Raw genomic sequence first — 21,781 nt, 5'->3', positions numbered from 1 at the left:
TTGGCTCCGCCCCCTTACACAACATTTGTCTAGCTATGACGTAGTTTGGTCTAATAACGTTAGTTTGATATTTGGCCTTCCTTTTAAATTGAATTACAAATAATTTCAAGGAGGTTTTCAGATATTTACACCATTTATTGAAAGAAATCATTCAAAGACAAAATACAGACTTATTTTCTAGTTAAATGACTTTAAATTTAACAAAAACAATTAAGTTATCAACAATAATTAATAGGAATGTTTCTTGAATATATTTTAAGTTATATATTTAATTTTATTACAATATAGAAACATTTATCTATAATCTTCGGCAGTAAACATACCCTAGATTTGAAAATAGGTTTAAAAATATGTGTATTAAGAGATAGAAACTTAATAATTACCTTTGCTCTGCGGAGAATTGAATCCTTAGTTGGATCATAGGGATGATCCTTAGAGGGGATCTCCAGAACAGCGGGAATGGGATCAGTATGACTATCAATAGCGTGTCTAATCATTTCCGCAATCTGAAATATAACTGTTAAGGTTTTAACAAACCTATAATGGATTATAATATTTGGCTTACATTCTGGTTTATGAGAATTACGTCAATGTCATCTCGTCTCAGGAAAGTTTTGAAAGATTCCTCAATATCCGAAATACTGGTATCTGAAAGTTAATCACGATTAAATTAGGGTAAAGCCTTGTATTTTATTGTTATGAACCTACTTTTATCCACAACCATAAAATTAGGTTGACGAGACTTGTTTAATTCCCCAATTCCTCCCAGAAGAAACCCAACACATGTATCCTATTAAAAATTAAGTTAAAATTGACATTGACATTAACATTAATTAGGATTTAGGCCAACTACTGCAGTTGCAGTAGTAGTAGTAGACTTAGACTAGGAAAAGGCCAAGGCTTAGGGTTCAAATCGCATTTTTCCATAACAATAAGACTTTAAACTGATTATTCCAAATATTTTCGGGAATGAATATGATTTAACAGTAATAATTAACTTAATTATGATTTACCTCGTCTCCAATTACGGAAATTAACTTCCCTTTCACAGCAGAGTGAGCCATTTCTGTCCGATAAACAAACCTTAAAGCCAACGAAAAGCAAAGCGAAATTCACGTGATTTCGATGTAGGCGTTAACTAAAGGTCGAAAGGTCATCCTATCTAACAGAAGTATATCATATTGTAGAAGTGCGCAACTTTAATAACAAAATCGAATTTTTTTAATATACAAAAATATTTGGATTTGCAATTACAATTAATTAATTAATTTAGTTAATCTAGAAACTATTTAGAGATGGAGTTCTTGACAACTGCCTTCATTTGCGCGATGACGTCACTTGGACTTTGACTTTTTGTCACGGCAGTTCCAGAAACAATCATATTTGCCCCAGCCTGTGAGAAATCATGGGTAAGTACCGAATTTCTTTCTTTATACTACTCGGGTAGAAACGAGATTACCTCCGCGCAGAGGTCGATGGTATTTAAGCCTACACCTCCATCCACCTCTATATCTAGTTCAGCGTATTTTGACCTTAATACTTTAACCTAAAAAAAAAAAGCGCGAATTGTCAAGATGTTTTCCTATTGATAATGGGCATACTTCTACAATAATTTACTTTTGACATCATGTCGGCCATGAACTTTTGTCCACCAAATCCCGGTTCAACGGTCATTACTAGAACCATGTCCACGTGTTCCACCAGTTCTAAGACGCTTTCAACAGGCGTATTTGGTTTCAGGCCTACACCAACTTTCATGTTGGCTTCGCGAACTTTTCTTATAACGTCCATGGGACTTTGCGTCGCTTCAATATGAAATGTGTATTGGTCAGCTCCAGCATCCTGCATTGGTTCAATCCACTGCAATTTTAATCAACATTAAAATAATTAGCTTGATCGTTTTAAAAACGTCGTTTTTCAACCTTTTCTGGTTCTTGAACCATCATATGAAGGTCAAAAAAGGCCTTTGGTACGTTAGTTCTTAAACATTTGACCACTGGATGACCAAACGTTAAGTTGGGTACAAAGTGTCCATCCATGACGTCCAAATGTAGATAATCGGCACCACTGTCCAACATTCTTTGACATTCTGAAGATAAGGAGGACAAATCCGCGTTCAGAATGGATGGTCCAATCTTAGCTTGAGGCATTGTTTTGTTAAGTCTTCAGAGTCCAAGTACAGCGGCCTACTAGAAATTGATTTCACCAAAGGTCTTCAACTTCTTTACCCAACGGGATTAAGGAAGAAGAAAGATTAGGTCAAAGGTTATGGCGCGAAATTCAAAAGACTTTCCCCCGGGCACGTGTTTATATATTGTTTGTTTTGGCGTCTGCTAATATTTTCCCCGTGGAGTAATTCTGGTAGGGCCTTGGTTAGGCGGTTTTTAATAAATTTAATTGGATCGATATAATGATGATAATTAAGACAAATAGTCAAGTTAATTTAACTAAAACGTTAACAAGATTATATTGCGCGGGAAACGTGGTAGTATCGCGTAAAAATGACAGGGAAGCGAATGAAAACAAGAGTGTTTATAAAGATATACATCCCTGGAAAAATATTGTGGAATTTAGAGAATATATGCATCAAAATATAATTTATAACGAGGGTAATTATTAATTAGTCATTAATTGAGGTGAGGCCTTATAATTTAATTTAACTTAAAATGTTTCAGGAGGAGTTGTCGCGATAAATAAACCATACGGGCTTGGGATGAATAAGCCTAAAAGTGGTAAAAAATTTATAGAGTGCTGTCAGTTGTGACGTCAGATCCAAGGTTAAACGTCACGAGTCTGCCTTTAGCAATGGGCGGCCATGACAGTTACCGTTTTTTCTTTATGGGAAAACAGCATGGGTGACGTCACACCGGCGCTTCTGACAGCACTCTATTTCTTTTAATCAAAAATTAACTTTTTAAGTAAATAATTAGTGTTTTTTAGATTCAAAGGAATTCTTTAGAACTTCTCTAAAGTCTTTTGTACCGGAATCAAACTTTTATTTCAATGAAGCCTTGAGTTACCTTAAAGAAAAACTGAAAATGCCTAATTTATCAGTTGTAAAATCTCCTGAAAGGTTAATTAATTGGGGTTTAATTATAATTAAGCGGAGTTTATTCATCTGACAAGTAACTTTAACATCATAAAGGTACACTTCTGGGGTCTTATTATTAGCTTCTGATGAAACAGTTACAAAAAAAATAAGAAAATCTTTTCTTTACGGGAAAACAATTAAGACACCTTACATGCATTTTAGGTTTGATTAATTTTAAAAGCCCCTTTTTTTATGGCAATTATGTTAATCGAATAAGAATTATTTTAATTTAATTAGATGCGTTGTAGATGGTATTCCAAAACCCCCTCAAGGTTACGAACAAGTTGGTTTGAAATCTATCGAAACAAATGGCAAAAACGAATACAAAATATGCAAGTATGTCAAAAGTGCCTCTTTAAAAGGTGAAATGAAGTCAATACACGCGAATCATCAAACTTTAAGTCATAATGATGAGTTAGGAGTCTCTTTAGTTGACTTGAGTGTCACATCTGGTAATTAAATTATTTAACAGGGTTCATACAACTTTTGGAAAACAAATTTCCCTGAGATTTTCAGGTTTTTTAATTCCCATATACTTCCCTGAATATTTTCCAGGTTTTTCCCGTATATGGAGTATCCCATGGAGCAAATGTTAACGAACGAGGGGGGGGAGAGTAAATAGGACTATTACATAATCAAAGGACATCCCCGTATCTCTAGTAGAACCACAGTTATGAGCCTCCAAAGTTGGGTGTAATGTTAATCCTATGGAGGGAATATTCACGAACATTTTGCTTAATTACTCGGACCCTGTTTGACACAAATTTCCCTGAATTTTACTTAAAATTCTAATTTTTCCTGAAGTTTTTGTCAACTATTTATTTCCCTGATTTTTCCAGGTTTGTATGAACCCTGTTTAATATAATAAAAATAGTGTTAATTAATTTTAACATTAATTGCAGCAAAGGCGCATTTCCCAAGATTATTTATGATAGAAAGAGGGGTGGTAATATTAGGAGATACATTATTCTCAAATAGAATCATTACTGTCTTGGGAAAAAGGATGGTATCTCCAAAACCAACAACAAACCAAATGGTAGAATCAAAAGTGGATGAGAGGAAAAGTATGAAAATGGCCAAAAGCCAGTCGCGAGTTATCAGAGCATGGAAGAAGAAGGGTACCATGATCAGAGTTTCGCCCTAGTTGACCGTTTTATTGGCGTAGCTATACTGGGCCTGTTCACTCCCTTAAAATAGGTCTTGTTAAATTAATTTGCGGTTACGCGGTTACCGTCGTCTGCTATTGTGTATGCTAGAACTTCCTGGATTTGTGTTTGTAGTCAGGACAGAGTAGCTGGTAATGTTTTAAAAGGTATTTGAAGGTATAATATGGATTTAAGTAATGTTATCGAAGCAATAGAAGAGCGCGTAAAACTAGGCGTTAAGCTGCCTATTGGGGGAACGGGGGACAACTTTTAAAGCAATGGGATGGACGGACAGGCACCAAGTTTATCAAACGATGGTGTCGCCATCTCGAAAACGAAATTTTAATCTCCGCCTTTTACATGTATTCTTGAAATTAGTCAAATTTCCCGCCTTTTCTTTTAGTTCCCTTCTTTGCACCACGATGGCGCTACAAGCGTGTGATAGAGTTCATTTCGGTCTACAAAAGGCCACTCTAGTGGTAATTTTCTCAACTCAATGCTACTTTCATTCGCGAGTTTGCAAGTCCAAAAAAATAGTTGTTGGCGAAACTTTGATGTCCGCGTTTTTTAACACAGGCTCTATGGCCATTTTCATACTTTCCCTCTCATCCACATTTGGTAGAATACAATATTTTGGAATTTTAATAAATAAATAACTTTAAAATTCATTAATTCAACTGTAACTTGCAGCATTTATCACCTAAAGTTTGTCAGAAACTAGAAATATCAGTTGATGGAGATGGATTTGGATATATTCCAGTCCAACTTCATTTACGAAAAATCTCAATTCATAATTTATCAAAATCAAAATATTTTGATATTGTGGCCCCAATTCCCCCTCATATGACTTGGACTTGTCAAAATTTAAATTTAAATGAAGAAAATAAAGATTAAATAAAATTGTTTGGGAAAAGAATTTATTTTCAATAATAGATGTCAGTTTTAAGGTTTTTTATTCATAAACTTCAGCTTCCATGGCATCTTCTTTGTCTGACATTTCTTCGGTAACTTCCACAATTCCAGCTTCTCTTCGAAGCATACCAGCTAAGAGAAATTAAATCAACAACGTTAAAAACGGAACGGGTTAATTAATTAATCATTAAATAATAAAGATTATTTTACCAGCGGGAGACTTGATAAGACTGAGATCTCTTTGAACTTCTTTGATGTCCTTTTCTTTCTCCAGTTGTTTCCCTTTCTTCAATCGATTTTCTATAAATCTAGCTTGTCTGCGTTGTTTAATATGTTCTATTTTCTTAATAGCTTCCACTGTAAGGTAGAAAAATCATTAATAGGCAATTAATTATACAGGGTTATAGTAACTAAGTAACAAACCTGTGTTTTGCCATAATTCCCTGTCATATTTAACTGGTGTATTTCTCTTCTTTTCAAATTCAAATGCGGGGTCAATGGTCAATTCTTTGCCAGCAGATTTACGGAAAGCTTTTGTCCATCTCGTCTTTCTAGGGTTACGCTTCCTCTTGAATAATTTGTGGCACTTTGAACGGCAAAACCTGAAAACCTAATGTGAAAATCTTGTTTTTAATAACAAGACCAAAGGCCAAGGCTTATAAATTGACGTTAATATAGTCTTTACCTTGCAATCGTTCCTTACGAATTGTATTCCGTGCCCGGGATATAAAGGAGACGAACAAAAATAACACTTTTCAACCCTCATTTTTCACTAATTTAATTAAAATAAATTTGATGGCAAGTCATAACACGTGCTCAGGGTGCCCAAGTTGGCATTCACTAAATTACCGCGGCGCCAACTTGGAATCTGCCGAAAGTAAAGAACCATACAATAGTACTTTTCCCACTATGCGTCGTCTGCTAGAAAACACCATTTGGCTAGATTGACTTGGCTTTCGACTTAGGCGGTAAAATAGAGTAATAATTCGGCAAATCAAAAGACTAGGCGGTAAAATCCAAAAAACCATGATTAAAGCTAAATAACGACTTCATTTGAATATAATAACGCAAGACTATTTAAATACGTTTAAATATTACAAATCAAAGTAATTAAAACGTTTTCTATCAACAAAAAAGCCTGCGAAATAGGGTGTTTCCGCGAGAGTAAAAAGGGAGAAGAAATAGGGGGCGAAAACCGGTTTTCAGGGGATGTCAACATGGCGTCCTAACGTGGCCAGAGCGGGCAGCCGGCAAGGGGAGAGGAAAGTGGGTAGGTAACTTGACGTCACGCGCAAAGACACTATAGTGGCGGTACAGTAGTGTGTTTATTTTAGGCATTTTTCGAAACAAAACAAAATTAAAGCTAATTAACGACTTAAACAAGTTTAAATTAATCTTATAATGCTCTTTCAAAATTTTCGTACATTTAAACATCACTTAAGTGGAAAAACTATACTTAAAATCCACTAAACTCCTCCATTGTTTAACGCAATGACATTTAAACACGCTAAATAATACTAATCAATGTAAATTCGAAAGTTTACTCTCATAAAATAACAGTGCGAAAACTTAGCGGTAAAATTGTCTCTTCACTTTTGGCATTTTTCAAAAGAAAGAAAAAAAAACCCAAATTAAAACTTCTACTGGTTCTATCCAACCATTTAACACAAAAAATTAAATTTCGGCAATTTCCAGAAAAACCCTAATTAAAGCTAACTTGTAGCGAATATACTTAGGGTGAAGGAATAAGCAAGTAGGGCTAGCATACTTCTAAACCAAGAATCGAATAGGCTACAAAGATCCGTCGGGTTCAGCTACCCTCGGTTTATCTAACGGGGTAGATCATTAAATTAAATATAATTGGTCAGTTTGTCTAGGCAGGGCCGGATTAACCACTAGGCAAGTTAGGCAATTGCCTAGGGCCCGGATATTTGAGGGGCCCGTAATCAGCTAGTTTTCAAAAATTGAGAAAATGAAAAACCAACAAATATATTCCCCCCTCTTTCACTAAGAAGAAAAAGACGAAAAGAAACTTGAAAATTCAATGGAAATGTATTTTGAGAAGTTGCAATCCTCGGAGAAAGAAGTTTCATTTTGAATTCGTGTTGTTACTGACCGTCATTATGCACTGGAGTTGCATTGTATGATTCCTTGATAAGCTTCATTCAGGGTGGTAGTGATAATTTGAAATATTTAAAATAATTGCTCAGCTCACAAAAGAGATAATTTACAAAAGTAACGAAGAAAGGGGAAAAATACGTAAATGGTTCTTTGCTGAAGGGTTGGACTCGTAATAGTAGCCACATCATACCGTACTTGACAGAAAATTTGAGTGAATAGCCCTCGATGCGCTACCTTAACTGTTTTAAAATGATTACTTCATTTTTTTACTTCTGTTATAATTATAATAGTGTGACACGAACGGAAGCATCCTTTAACAGTGGTTAAATGAAATACCCATAAATGCCCATTAAATGAAGTACAGAAAATGAGAGTGAATAACCCCTCGATGCCCTAACAAAAATAAAAACCCTTAATCCTTTCTTCAATAAATTTACTTGCGTTATAATTGTAATATTTAGGGCCACAAGCTAGTACTTTCTTTTAAAATTCTTCTCGATTTGTGGAGAAATACACGTAACTTCTAATAATAAACATCTCCTTAAGACCATTCTAAATATAACGTCGGAATTTTTAGAAATTCTCCTCGATTTCTTTGGATTTTGAAATAGGGAAGCGGGATTGAAAGCGTGAAACCCTTGTTGTTGACGGGTGACAGGAAATTTAGAGGGAGTATTAAACCTTCCATTTTAATTAAGGTAACACGATAATCCTCTTTTTCACTTTAAATATGTCGAGCAATCGTAAAACACAATCCCAAATGCTTAACCTTACTGGTACAATTTAATAAAATGCTTAAAGTTACTATTATAATCCCATCCTCTTAAAATACACGAACGTAATAATCACATAACCAAAATTCTGTCCCATTCACTCTCCCTTAAATGACGAACGAAAAATTCTATACTGCCAAACGCGCTACTCTTTCACGTCTACTGGTACTAGTACTAGTAAGAGGACGAGTACAACAGGGCACGCAAAACTAAGAGACTCATCGTAGATGTACATCATACGATGTGGCTAAAAACGATGATAACACACGTGAGTGGACGGGAAGCTTTCAAAATAAAAGCATTTTACGTCTTATGTGACAATCTAATTACAAATACCAGAAGTGAGATGAGACTAGAAGTGAAGGGCTCTAGCATTGATAGTAGATCCTGGCATTAGTGAACAAATTTGAGGATTTTACGCCGCTTCAATCGCGCCTACGCTAGAGAGAAAAAAATTGGCTGAGTTCCAAAAACATTTCCTACCCCCTTCCCCTCAACCTAAAGCGGCGAAACACGGACGCGGGTGCTGGAATCTAGTTCGGTCGTCTACCACCGCGAGCGTCTCACGTTTTGGAGGGGAAATTCTGAAACCGCTACCAGAGGGCCAACCGTTGGTGTGTTATCAAGAATATTCACTTTCGCCGAGTGAAGAATTTCGTTAGCTCAGTACTTCTGGTCTCATCTCACTTCTGCAAATACTAAAAAAACAATCTAAAGCTAACAAGGACACTAATGAAAAGTTCAAACCTGTTTTTAACATTAATGCCCCGATGAATCTTTCTTTGGAGCTTTCCAAGAATTGGCAGAACCGTATTGCAATGATTTAAATTTTGAAGAGATTGAAAACGAACTGCTACATTTCAAGCATTTCGTGAAGAATGAAGAAAGCAAAAACCCAGAATTCTTTGATTCCTTCATTCGTACCAATAATATCATTTCAACTTTTCCAAACTTAGAAATTGTTTTGAGAATTTACTTGTGTTTGCAATGCAAGAGGCGAGAGATCCTTTTCAGCTTTAAAAAGAGTGAAAAACTTAAGAACCACATCAGCCCAGGAAAAATTAAGTTCTTTATCTTTGATATATACAGGGTGTTTCTGAAAAGTCCATCACAAATTAAGGGGCGTGTTTATGGGACCAAACTGAGCGGAAAGTACCAAAGAACATGGGGTGTACAACATTTTGTTACGGAGATATGGCCTTCCAAACATTCGCCCCTAAAACAAGGAAATATCCAAAAATGAGGAGTAACACTTAAGACCGACTAACCAGCTTGTTTAAAATTACTAGACAATTTCAATAGCCTTTAATCGAACAATTGATTTCTACCTTTACTAATCAGAAGCGTATAAATGAGTAGAAGTATGCCTACGGTGGTAATGTAAAATTAATCCCAAGTGACATGATGTTTCAAGATCTTCCCAGCACCAAGTAAAATGGTTCTGATTGAAGGGACTTTTATTAGCACAGCGTAAACAACGTTATTTTCAGGAATTAGTCCAAATGTCCACGGGCGGCATTACAAAAACGAGGCAGTCTTTCGAATGATACTTGGACATGTTGGAAGATCCCTGGCTTGTTCCTGTTATCTCAAACCGTAAAAAGCTACGCAAATCTTCATCATCACGGACAACACTCTTGTACGTTAGGTATGACCTTGAGAAAACCTAAAAGGACATCTCGAATGTATTTGAAAAACCCATCTCCAATTAAGGGGCGTGTTGTTTGTTTCCAACAGAGTAAACTCGCCCAGAGAACAATTACAATGCAGAGCCACGTTTCGGCGTTAATGGCCCACAAAGGTGGTCCCAAACAAAAGAACAAACTTTAATTTGTTTCGTTCAGTAAGTATTTCATGTGTCATAGATAAAACGCCATGATTAATGCACAAAGAAAATGTTATTGACAAGTTTTCGGACCGCGATGCTGAAATGTGGTGGTGCACCATCGTGCATGAACCACATTCTGTTTATTAAACCTAAGGGTACGTCTTCGAGTAGTTCTGGTAAATCGTCCCGTAAGAACTACAAGTAAGCCACACCGTTTAACCTGGGCTCTAGGAAATATGGCCCAATTAAATTGTCACCCACAATACTACACCACACGTTTAAGCTGAATTGTACTTTGTGAATTCTAACGCAAGTTGCGTGTGGTTTTTTCTTAATCAGCAAACCAATTGGCGGCTGCTTGTTTTTGGATCGTCCTCGAAAATAGTGAGAACTTCGCCTATTCTTAAAAAACAGAGCACTATGTTTTTTAAGAAAGGAATAAAAGAGGTTTCACGTACATGTGTTTGTTTTATTAAACTCATAATTCAACGAAGTCTGTTACAATGCCTTTCTTCACAAATGCCGAATATGCGGATATGCACCTAATGTATGGACTAGCCGAGGGGAATGCCGCTGCAGCTGTACGCTTGTATCAGGAAAGATTTCCGCAGAGGCGACTACCAAATCGACTGACGTTCGAGGCTGTGGACAGACGTTTGAGGCAAGATGGACGAATCCAACCGGCTGGACCGCAACCTAGAGCGAGAGCCATCCCAGAGGCCGTAGAAGACGAAGTTCTCACCATTTTCGAGGACGAGCCTGAATCAAGTACCCGCCAAGTTGGTCGCCGATTAGGCGTAAACCACACGCTCGTGTGGAAAATCCTCAGAAGCCACCGGTTTCATCCTTTCCATGTTCAAAAAGTTCAAGGTTTGAATCCAGCGGACTACCCACGACGCACGGCGTTTTGTCAGTGGTTTCTGGCTAAAGTAAACGATATCGATTTCCCACGGGATTTGTTGGTTACTGACGAAGCTAACTTTTCACAAGATGGTATTATTAACTTACATAATAAACATCAATGGTCCCAGCTAAACCCCCACGCAACTTGCGTTAGAAGTCACCAAGTACAATTCAGTTTAAACGTGTGGTGTGGTATTGTGGGTGACAATTTAATTGGGCCAAATTTCCTAGAGCCCAGGTTAAACGGTGTGGCTTACTTGCAGTTCTTACGGGACGATTTACCGGAACTACTCGAAGACGTACCCTTAGGTTTGGTAAACAGAATGTGGTTCATGCACGATGGTGCACCACCACATTTCAGCATCGCGGTCCGAAATTATCTTAACGCGACCTTCCCTTTGCGGTGGTTAGGTCGAGGTGGACCTGTGGAGTGGCCTGCTCGATCACCCGATCTGAACCCTTGTGATTTCTTTCTTTGGGGCCACCTGAAAGACTTAGTTTATCAGACTGAAGTGCCCGATGTTGAAGAGCTACGTCGACGAATAATTCACGGCTGTCAAACAATTCGCGAAACTCCAGGCATTTTTCAACGTGTAAGGGAATCATTTGTAAGACGTGCTAATGTGTGCCTTAACGCGGGTGGTGAACACTTTGAACAATTTTTGTAACTAGTTGCAATTAAATGTTAAAACTTGTCAATAAATTCATTTTCTTCGTGCATTAATCATGGCGTTTTATCTATGACACATGAAACACTTACTGAACGAAACAAATTAAAGTTTGTTCTTTTGTTTGGGACCACCTTTGTGGGCCATTAACGCCGAAACGTGGCTCTGCATTGTAATTGTTCTCTGGGCGAGTTTACTCTGTTGGAAACAAACAACACGCCCCTTAATTGGAGATGGGTTTTTCAAATACATTCGAGATGTCCTTTTAGGTTTTCTCAAGGTCATACCTAACGTACAAGAGTGTTGTCCGTGATGATGAAGATTTGCGTAGCTTTTTACGGTTTGAGATAACAGGAACAAGCCAGGGATCTTCCAACATGTCCAAGTATCATTCGAAAGACTGCCTCGTTTTTGTAATGCCGCCCGTGGACATTTGGACTAATTCCTGAAAATAACGTTGTTTACGCTGTGCTAATAAAAGTCCCTTCAATCAGAACCATTTTACTTGGTGCTGGGAAGATCTTGAAACATCATGTCACTTGGGATTAATTTTACATTACCACCGTAGGCATACTTCTACTCATTTATACGCTTCTGATTAGTAAAGGTAGAAATCAATTGTTCGATTAAAGGCTATTGAAATTGTCTAGTAATTTTAAACAAGCTGGTTAGTCGGTCTTAAGTGTTACTCCTCATTTTTGGATATTTCCTTGTTTTAGGGGCGAATGTTTGGAAGGCCATATCTCCGTAACAAAATGTTGTACACCCCATGTTCTTTGGTACTTTCCGCTCAGTTTGGTCCCATAAACACGCCCCTTAATTTGTGATGGACTTTTCAGAAACACCCTGTATATTGAAAAGGATTTACTAAAAGACTTCATAGACTATGAACAGATAATTTATAAATTTCTTATGTTAGAAAGAAAGGAATTTAACTATTGAGTTCAAAAAGAAATTTAAATATGCAGTTAAGTGTTAAGTCAATTAAAAATATAAAAAGCAGTATTTCTCTTAGATTCTTTTAAACTGTGGTCTGTTGGGGGGCTGGGGGCCCGGAACTAACGCCTTGCCTAGGGCCCAAAATATTGTAAATCCGGCCCTGTGTCTAGGGGTTTTAAGGAGATAATAATAAAGAGGCGAGATTTCGAGTTACCAATGTTAACTAATGTTTAACATTTTATAGTTTTAATAATTATTACTTTCTGCTATTTAAAACTATGGTCATGACCTTACTTAAGTAAAAACTAGTTCTAACAAATTAAACAAACAAATGAAATAATGGAACGAATAATAAAATAGGTATGAAATTAAATTAACGCTAAAGCGTGAGATAACGTTACTGTTTTTCGTCAGGGTCGACGGCTCGCGGCATCTAGGAGATTTGTCCGAAACGGGTGGACAAGCGGAACGTGGTGGTAGAGTCGCGTTTTCGTTAGCGTCCGTGTCGCGGAAGGTTCATCAGCTCGCGTTTATTAATTAATCCATGTGGCGGCGAGATGAATAGTTCTTTACCAGCGGTAGCCCTCGTCGCTTACTTTTCAGTAATTCGCGCTTAAATTTTTGACTCGGGCGCGCGATGTCCTGCGTCCGGTATTAGAACAGTCGAGTCCGGCGAAACTTAGTCGCGGTTGGCGGCATAGCGTAGCTGGTTCGCGTCTCGTGGCTCGGTCGGTGACGGTCGGGCATAACCTCCGGAGAGGGTCGGACAAATTTTAATTCTGAATGAATCTCTTCTATTGATGGACCCGAGTTTTTATTGAAGTTCGCGTGAATGACCTCCTTCACGGGTCAGCCAATCATGGTGACGCTTTTGTGGTATTTTAGACCACGTCAGATTGACGTCAGCACTTGGGTACCGGTGTTACCTTGGCGACCCACGCCTTTTGGATATTTTTGGTCTTTGACCTCTTTGACTCTCGGGAGCACTTCTTATAAACTTATTTACAATATATACACTATAATACAACAGCTATGCATTGGCAACTCTCAATAGAATAAAGAAAAATATTTCGGGGCTTATAAGGAACGCTGAAAGAACCAGTAGATAAAAACGGGAGGGCGTAACTGAGGCTTTAGAATTTGAGTAGCTTCACGAATCTCTTGGCCTAAAGAATAAGCTAGCTAAAGGGTTAAAGACTCTTTCCAATGCAAACAACGACCAGCATTAAGATTGCATTGGAAAGGTCATAGGGAAATTTTTATTGCTTTGAAAGGATATTCCTATTATCAAAGGGATCTTATTGAATTTGGTAAATTAAATTTATATTGTTGTTACAAACTAACTACTTAAGATAATTGTTTTCAAATACCAAATCGTTTTGCTAGTTGTACCGAACCACGTAGCACATAAATTGACAACAATGATCATTAAAATAATATTTAAATTAACTTTAATCATTCTCGGCGTATTAATATTCTAACAGGGATAGATTCATTTTTTTAAGACGGAATGGGTAACAGGGTTATTCGGGTGCAACATGATTAACATCCCTGTAGCGAGATGCGACTCCGGCGAATTAACTACGTTTCCAACCGTTCGGGGGATGAAACTCCAGTAAGAGATAGAAGGGTGTGACGTTTCAGGGTCAGAACTGTTAGCTCCCTATAGCGCATTGTATGGCTGCTTAATAAAATTTAAAATTAGGTTAATCAAAAGGAATTAAATCATTTTATGTAAAACTATTTTATTAAAATTTATAATTTGATTTTAAATTTATACCAATTATTCTTTTTTAAAACTAAAACTGGGTTAAAAACCTAAAAAACGTAAGGAGCTTTTTTATTGGCACCGTAATCAATATCCTTGTAGCGAGAATGGCACTCCGGCGAATTAACTAGTGGTGGATTTGGCTCTTCTATAAATATAAAAAATAAGTTTTATAAAATCCCGTTCTTGTTTTATTATAACTATTCCATTAAACACTTTTCAGAGATATCAACACAAAGGCGACAGACAGCCTTAGGTTATTTCTTCTGGCGCCAACAAAGAGGCAATGCCAGACGGAGTCTCGAGTTCAGCTGCCTCTAGCGGCGCTTCTTGGCGCCAGGGAAATAACTCAAGGAGACCCGTAGTATTTGCGCTTCTCTTTTGAAGTTAAATGAATGGTTTATGTTTGATGATGGCAACAAAGAAAGTTCCACTCGGGGGTAAATTTCCATGACGTCAGTGGCAGTGTCGATGCGTAGCGAATCTCCCTATTCTTTAAAATATATTTCTACAACGCCTTTACAGTAGTACAGTCTCTACTTTCAACTATAAACGACGCCATACGGACCGCTGAACTACGTTTCTAGGAATTTTGCTGCTAACAGGGAGATAAGCTACGCATTGACACCAGTGAAGACGTATAAGAAGGAGAATCAAAGATAGGAAGGTAAAACGATAACGGTGCACTAAAAATTGTGCACCCCACTAAAGAATAATTTTTAACAAGTCACGTAAAAACATTTCCGTATTAGCTAGGTGTGGTTGGGGTGGGGAGGGCGCGTTAGTTTCGTGTAGCCTCATTTAGTGCAGTATTCATGTTTTCAAACACGCTAAGGTAATATTCGAGATGGCTCAACGGTTGGGGTACATTAAGGTCTTACCACACCTAACTGAAAAGGTATTTTCGTCTATCCAACCTCTACACACAAAACCACAAACATACAGACACACAGATCATAATCGTTAACCCAGTATGTCTTTCACACATAACAATGTACTTACTTCAATTTTGGATTTCTAGAAATTGCAATAGAGGTACTTCTTAAACCCAGTCCAGACGAGGCTGCTTCAGCGGCTCCACTTGACAAGGCGCGATTCCTCATCCGTTGTTGAAAACTTGGCCGGGTACCTAAAAGCAAAAGAAAAACAAAACCAAAAAATTTAAAATAAATTTAAAAGCAAAATATTCAAAATCAGACAAAAGCCATGCAAACTAAGTCAATTAAAGGAATAGCGACGTGATTTAAAAATTATCTCAAATCTAAAGAAAACCTTACTTTTTTGAGAGTTTAAACTCTTCTGATTCCAAAAATATGCTTGATTAATATTTAAATATGAAGGAAAACACGGGAAAAAACACTTTGAAAACTTGAAATTTGGGGGGCAAAAGCAAATTTGCGGAGAAGATTTTTGGCGGGTTTTTCTCCTTGATACGTCACTCACGGCATCTCGCGGAAAAGCCAAGCCTACTATTGCGGCGCGCGCGAGAATCTGAATAAATTAGGCTTAACGCGGCGCGGCGACATTAAGAGGCGCGTCACGTGAGCGACATCTAAAGTGAAAATTTCTCCTTACTACGTCATTAAGCTAAACAAAATTTTAACTAGGCCTTTTCCAAACACTAAACTTTGATTGCAATTTTACAAATTTCTACGAAACCAAATTCAAAAGTAAACATATCATAATAAACTAGATTTTTCAAGGATTTTTTTAGCATTTTAAGTTTGTGGGTGACGAAAATTATGTCACTAACACTTTAAAAATGGATAGAATCAATCTTTTGGCTACTAATGAGAGCTATAAAGGAAGTTTGCCGCATAGATTAGGGCCATTAGGCTAAAATAATCCAACGCCATTATTATATTATACGTGGAACCTAAGCCTTAGCCAAAATAGCATTAAAAATGTGGGACTTTCAGCTGTAACAATTTGGACAAATCGCTATCATACTTACTCTACAACGTAACCAAGAGTTAAGATAACAATTAATGGATAATAAACATCAAAAATCATAATGTTTACAAGAGTCTTCTCAAGTACGCGCCGCTTCCCAGTATGCGCGTGATCGAGTTGGCTATGCTTTTGGTTTGAATTTCAAAATATCAGAAGGGGATAATAGAAGGATGACACTCTGTATCCTCTTAATACTTTGACGTGGGACAAAATTCACAAGCGCATGCGTCTTGCCAAATATTTACGCGCTAATAGAGTAATGATGAGGGAACTATTTATCGTGTATCTGATTCGGTTTAGTAACCTTGCTCTAAATGTAAAATGATGTTGGGAAGTGTGACGTTACACTTACCCCGCTTTGTGGAGGTACACTTCTCTCGAAGAGAAGTATTATATACTTTCCTTAATTTTAAACGCTTTAAGTCGAGATTTTTTGCATCACACATAATTTTAGCCTTTTTTAGGCGCATTTTTCTACCAAACACTGCCGCCATTTAATACTAGTCGAAAAAGATTGAAAGTATCCCTTTAAAGCATATTAAAACCACAAGCAACAACATAAACTCCAAAAGGAAACCAAATTTGCAAAAAACAAGGCAAAGGATAACAAAACAATTCTTTACTAATCGGATTAGCCGCAACTTCCGCTCGAAGATTAGGGGATGACGCTCCTAGTCTGGTTAATTGCGGGGATTGAACATTGATTGTTGGAACTGCTTTCTGCTTTCCTTGCAAAAACCTCATCAATGTTCTGGGCGAAACTGGTTTAGAAACAGAAGGCGCGAAAAGTTTCCTTCTTTTGGGACACATTCCCATTTCCAACGTCTTTGGAGTAGTTTTAATTGGATACTTAACTTCGTCCAAACCTGTAAAACAAGATAGTAAATAACAGAAAGCCAAGCCAAAAATAAGGATCCCTGAATTATAGGATTTTGTAGGAGAAAAACCAATATGTTTTTATAGGATATTATAGGACCATAAGAAAATAATATATAGGTGGCTATATATTATTTTCTTATGATGGAGGACTAATAATTATGATCATATGTAATAATCTTTTGGCTTAAACTATGTAGAAAGATCTCAAACCACAAATTGGATTTTAGTTTCAAAATTCAGAGGAACTTAATTAAAAAAATATAATATATAAACAAAATTCTGAGCTAGCTTAGCAATTTCGTTGTCTAATCAAACGCGATCTCGTTAAAAGAGCTGCTAAATTTCATGCTAAACTATACGAAAACTTCCCAAACGAAGTCAAAATATTATAGGACCTTTTCACGAAATTATAGGATATTATAGGATATTATAGGACAGGTTCAAAATATAGGATTTATGAGAATTATAGGATGACTAACTTACTATTAAAGTTTCCAATACGTTGTCCCGCTATAGCTTCAGTAGGCATTGCAAACTTAAAATAATTGGACATAGGAATAGCCGTTGTCGGAGTTGCATTCCGTTTCGCGGGTTTGCATTGAACGGGCGGAAGAAGTACCAAACTTAAACCTCCTTCACGAAATTATAGGACATTATAGGACAGGTTCAAAATATAGGATTTATGAGAATTATAGGATGACTAACTTACCATTAAAGTTTCCAATACGTTGTCCCGATATAGCTTCAGTAGGCATTGCAAACTTAAAATAATTGGACATAGGATAAGCCGTTTTCTGAGTTGCATTCCGTTTCGCGGGTTTGCATTGAACGGGCGGAAGATGTACCGAACTTGAACCTCCTTCAACCGGAGAGATACTCATTACCAGAGTCTCTTTTTTCTCCATTTCCCCATCATTCGATCGAAAACTATCAACTCTTATATAAGAATGATCACCGGGTTCATCCAGGTTATGGCAAGAAACCAAGTTTGGTTTCGTAACCCCGGTGCCGGGCGTCGAGGAAAATAGATTACAAAAAAGCCCCGATTGAGATTGACGATTCCAAGGAGCGACTTGTAGACCTTTAAGCAACATGTAGTTTCTTATATATTCCTGCGGTTCCGGTTCGGGGTTGAAGTTGGCCTGATCAGCCCACGTCACTTCCTTGGGTACCTTAAGCTAAAAAGTAGAGAAAAAATAATGTAAAGAATATATACACGAACGCTTTTTCGTTGGTAGAACAGGAAGAGTAGACGCGTACTTGGTCCAGAAGATTTTCGTATTTTCCTTTCAGGTGATCATCTAAGCGCCCAAGAAGCATTAAAAGCAATTGTTGATCTTTAACTAACTTCAATGCGTTAATGGCCAGTTTGAAAGTCGAGGAGCTATGGTTTAATTGCAACATCAGCAGTTTGTTAATATGTTGCGTTTGGACGTTTGAATAGGCAATCTCGACTTCCATTCTCTTATTGTCGATGTATCTATGTAAAGAGTTATTTGCAAAGGCATCGCCGCAACATTTCTCTTCTAGTAGATTAGAAATCCTTCGTTGGTTAGCTTCCAACTTCTCGGCAAAAATGGCTTCGGCGTTTATACACCTATTTTCCTTAATACTTAAACCCTTAGAGACGCTTAACGTCCTTTCAGCGCTCTATAAGAAAAAAGACGTTAAGTTCCTAGATGTTGATTAGTTTGCGTTATATTAATTTACCCTCTCCTGTTTTAGTTTTTCAAACGTTAAGGATTGAACTTGCTCGTTGCACTGCTCTTTAAATTTCCGCGTAAGCTAAAAAAAAAAACTCAAAACATTAGGGAGTAACTACTTTTACTTTAAACTAAGTTAATTGTTATTCACCGATAAAAGCTTGGCTTCACTTTCACAGTTCATCATTCCAGTCCTTATCTTGATTTGCTCGTCAAATAACGCGTCCAGAGAAATGAGGAAATCAGGATCTAATTCAGATGATTTTGGTGTTTCATTCACTGGAGTCGAAGATCGAGACGTTGTCGCGACGTTCTCGGGATGGATACTGTAGGCATTTGGTTTTAAGTCGAGTTTTATTTCCATGAGTCGAGCCGCGTATTTTAGCGTGTTTCGAGTGTCCTCGTAGGTTAATGACGAAGGGCTATAAATAATTAAGTTGATTAAACCTATTACTAATTAGTGTTAAGGTTATTAAAGTACCTAACAGCAGCAATCGTAACTATTGCACAGTTTTCTCCTAAACTATCTTTCAAAATACGCGTTAGTTTGCTATTACTATAGGGGACAAGATTTCCTTCCTAGATTGGTAAGAAGAAAAATAAATGATTACTACAATAATTTGGAGAACCCTTAAATAAATTAGCAATACCTTATTATCAGCTAGGGCATTTATACAATTTTCGAGTGCCAAAAGGGATTGATTTTTGTTGGCCCCTTCCTTCAGACTTTTCAGAGCCGTGGCACGTTCAGAACCAGCGAAATCCACCAAACTCATCTTGCCCAATTTCGTACATTCATTTGGTCCACGAATTTTGTCTTTTTGTATCAAATTAATTTGAAAAACGGCGTGAGAGCCGGATGACTCGGCATTGGATTTCGTCTGGTGTTGGGTTCGATTTTTATTGCCAAAACCAAAGAGTCGCAGAAGTTCTTCGGCATCTTTGGGTTTGTGAATGGATAACCCCTGGACTTTTACCCCAAAATTATCTTCCCGGATTTGTAAAGGAACTGAAGGTACTAATAAGTCTTTGACAGTTTCATTGTAGACCTGAGTAGGTAAAAACATTTGTTAACCATTCTAAGAAACAACGGTAAGACATTCAATAGTACCTCAAAGTATGACACTGATATCTCGCATTCCTTGTCCTCTACTAAACCCACTCTTCTGAACAGTTCCATGACCATAAGAAAGGATATCCCAGGGTTTTCCGCATTACCTAACATAGTATGGGTTTTCCCAGCGCCAGTTGCGCCATAAGCGAAGACTAAAATACGATAAATTTGAAACCCACAATAAACTTAATTACGCACTAATCCATCCTGTCACTCGATATTACCTGAACGGTTAAACCCATTCATAAGACCATCAATAATTGTTAATGTGGCTTCCTCAAAGACAATTTGGTTGGGGCAGCTCCCATCAAAAACCCGGTCAAACATAAAGGTCTGATTGCGATTGACCTTTTGAGCTGTGTCTCTCCTTGGTTGTTTGACCCCGTCATTTCGTTCAACAGGATCAAAAACTAAGAAAGTTCTAGAGAAAAATACGATATGAAATGGGGTTGCCAACAATACGGTATATTGATTGAAATAGCTTGCCTTTCAGGAACTTCCAAGATTGATCTACTGCTTGCAGCAACTTCAGCGGAATTTAAGGGCCTAACCCTAACTACAACTTTAACGTTCATGCTATAACCCGAAAGCCAAGAACAGGGTGGCGCACTTAAACAATTCTCGACTTCTTTAAAAAGCGTACCGATCTCTAGCTAATCGCCGTACATAGTAACATGATTTAGTCTTTCTTCCATTGAAGAAAACTTAATAAAAAACTTAATCCGCATAAAAAATGAGACGCGCGCATCATTTTTTACAAAAGTAGGTCCGCCACTAAAAAATAACTTTTCAAATATTGAAGGTTGTAGGCCTAGCTTTTAATTTCTTTTTCTTTCTTTGCTCAACAATTGGCGCAAAAAACGTGGGGTCCGTTGAAAGTGTAAAAAAGACGTTTTCCAGACTAACATTTGTGAAAATTTCAAATATAATGCCGCCGCAATGTATTTAGGAAATGGAAAATCATTTGCGTTAAATCTTGGACAATATTTTCGTGAAAAACTGAACATATATATTGGAGCGAGTTTTTATTGCTCCAAATGTTATTCAAACAATTGAACAATATTTCGCATTCGAAGAACATTAAAGCCTATGTAGTTGACGCTTTATCCGGGACGAGTTTCCCCTCGATGCGCTACCCTAATGAGTGAATAGCCCCTCGATACCCTAATGAGTGAATAGCACCTCGATACCCTAATGAGTGAATAGCCCCTCGATACCCTAATGAGTGAATAGCCCCTCGATACCCTAATGAGTGAATAGCCCCTCGATACCCTAATGAGTGAATAGCCCCTCGATACCCTAATGAGTGAATAGCCCCTCGATACCCTAATGAGTGAATAGCCCCTCGATACCCTAATGAGTGAATAGCCCCTCGATACCCTAATGAGTGAATAGCCCCTCGATACCCTAATGAGTGAATAGCCCCTCGATACCCTAATGAGTGAATAGCCCCTCGATACCTTACCCTAATGAGTGAATAGCCCCTCGATACCCTAATGAGTGAATAGCCCCTCGATACCCTAATGAGTGAATAGCCCCTCGATACCCTAATGAGTGAATAGCCCCTCGATACCCTAATGAGTGAATAGCCCCTCGATACCCTAATGAGTGAATAGCCCCTCGATACCCTAATGAGTGAATAGCCCCTCGATACCCTAATGAGTGAATAGCCCCTCGATACCCTAATGAGTGAATAGCCCCTCGATACCTTACCCTAATGAGTGAATAGCCCCTCGATACCCTAATGAGTGAATAGCCCCTCGATACCCTAATGAGTGAATAGCCCCTCGATACCTTACCCTAATGAGTGAATAGCCCCTCAATGCGCTACCCTAATGATTGAATAGCAAGTGGTCCCGAGGACCAGTAATCCCCCTATTTCAATTTAAAAACTAGTCCAAGCAATAGAGCTATCTAAGTTGTGACATCAGTGCCTAGCCTAGGTAAAACGTCACAGGCTTAGCTTTGGCAGTGGGCGGCCATG

At 37.7% G+C, this 21,781-nt stretch overlaps 5 protein-coding genes across 8 annotated transcripts; 1 reads left to right on the top strand and 4 right to left on the bottom strand.

The window, feature by feature from the left end:
* Positions 1-114: 114 nt before the first annotated feature.
* On the bottom strand, positions 115-1,142 carry Vha14-1 (V-type proton ATPase subunit Vha14-1). Its single transcript, XM_089868710.1, has 5 exons — positions 1,014-1,142; positions 709-790; positions 566-648; positions 384-506; positions 115-324 (listed from the first exon to the last, which is right to left on the bottom strand). Exons 1-5 carry the CDS (start codon positions 1,062-1,064, stop codon positions 295-297), a joined length of 369 nt encoding a protein of 122 aa, XP_089724836.1. The 5' UTR covers positions 1,065-1,142; the 3' UTR covers positions 115-294.
* A 39-nt stretch (positions 1,143-1,181) lies between these two features.
* Rpe (ribulose-phosphate 3-epimerase) lies at positions 1,182-2,150 on the bottom strand. Its single transcript, XM_089868707.1, has 4 exons — positions 1,923-2,150; positions 1,618-1,860; positions 1,460-1,546; positions 1,182-1,393 (listed from the first exon to the last, which is right to left on the bottom strand). Exons 1-4 carry the CDS (start codon positions 2,148-2,150, stop codon positions 1,286-1,288), a joined length of 666 nt encoding a protein of 221 aa, XP_089724833.1. The 3' UTR covers positions 1,182-1,285.
* Positions 2,151-2,280: 130 nt separating this feature from the next.
* On the top strand, positions 2,281-5,139 carry LOC149692795 (mitochondrial mRNA pseudouridine synthase Rpusd3-like). 2 transcript variants are annotated; one of them, XR_016382872.1, is made up of 7 exons: positions 2,281-2,609; positions 2,676-2,732; positions 2,941-3,073; positions 3,146-3,253; positions 3,329-3,543; positions 3,647-3,930; positions 3,994-4,130. XR_016382872.1 is itself a non-coding variant. In XM_089868696.1 (7 exons), the coding sequence occupies exons 1-7, from the start codon at positions 2,411-2,413 to the stop codon at positions 5,128-5,130; spliced, it is 1,050 nt and encodes a 349-aa protein (XP_089724822.1). In that variant the 5' UTR covers positions 2,281-2,410; the 3' UTR covers positions 5,131-5,139. The 2 variants fall into 2 exon arrangements, 1 of the variants encoding a protein (XP_089724822.1); XM_089868696.1 differs by lacking the exon at positions 3,647-3,930 and adding an exon at positions 4,927-5,139 and having other exon boundaries at positions 3,994-4,127.
* On the bottom strand, positions 5,137-6,026 carry RpL24-like (ribosomal protein L24-like). The gene is made up of 4 exons (XM_089868708.1): positions 5,834-6,026; positions 5,572-5,758; positions 5,359-5,505; positions 5,137-5,280 (listed from the first exon to the last, which is right to left on the bottom strand). Exons 1-4 carry the CDS (start codon positions 5,912-5,914, stop codon positions 5,189-5,191), a joined length of 507 nt encoding a protein of 168 aa, XP_089724834.1. The 5' UTR covers positions 5,915-6,026; the 3' UTR covers positions 5,137-5,188.
* Positions 6,027-14,105: 8,079 nt separating this feature from the next.
* LOC149692793 (kinesin-like protein KIF18A) lies at positions 14,106-20,229 on the bottom strand. Of its 3 annotated transcripts, XM_089868677.1 has the most exons (13): positions 20,022-20,229; positions 19,795-19,949; positions 19,334-19,732; positions 19,165-19,262; positions 18,835-19,105; positions 18,691-18,765; positions 18,241-18,630; positions 17,826-18,158; positions 17,690-17,741; positions 17,464-17,613; positions 16,725-16,967; positions 15,151-15,277; positions 14,106-14,296 (listed from the first exon to the last, which is right to left on the bottom strand). In XM_089868677.1, the coding sequence occupies exons 1-13, from the start codon at positions 20,122-20,124 to the stop codon at positions 14,272-14,274; spliced, it is 2,421 nt and encodes an 806-aa protein (XP_089724803.1). In that variant the 5' UTR covers positions 20,125-20,229; the 3' UTR covers positions 14,106-14,271. The 3 variants fall into 3 exon arrangements, with proteins under 3 accessions (XP_089724803.1, XP_089724802.1, XP_089724804.1); XM_089868676.1 differs by having other exon boundaries at positions 17,690-18,158; positions 20,022-20,227; XM_089868678.1 differs by lacking the exon at positions 17,464-17,613 and having other exon boundaries at positions 17,690-18,158.
* Positions 20,230-21,781: the final 1,552 nt, after the last annotated feature.

The sequence above is a fragment of the Phalangium opilio genome, unplaced genomic scaffold, assembly GCF_054372755.1.
Source record: "Phalangium opilio isolate 3A_F unplaced genomic scaffold, DU_Popi_V2 ptg000024l_1, whole genome shotgun sequence".
NCBI lineage: Eukaryota > Metazoa > Arthropoda > Arachnida > Opiliones > Phalangiidae > Phalangium > Phalangium opilio.
This window is presented reverse-complemented; position numbering and strand designations above follow the sequence as displayed.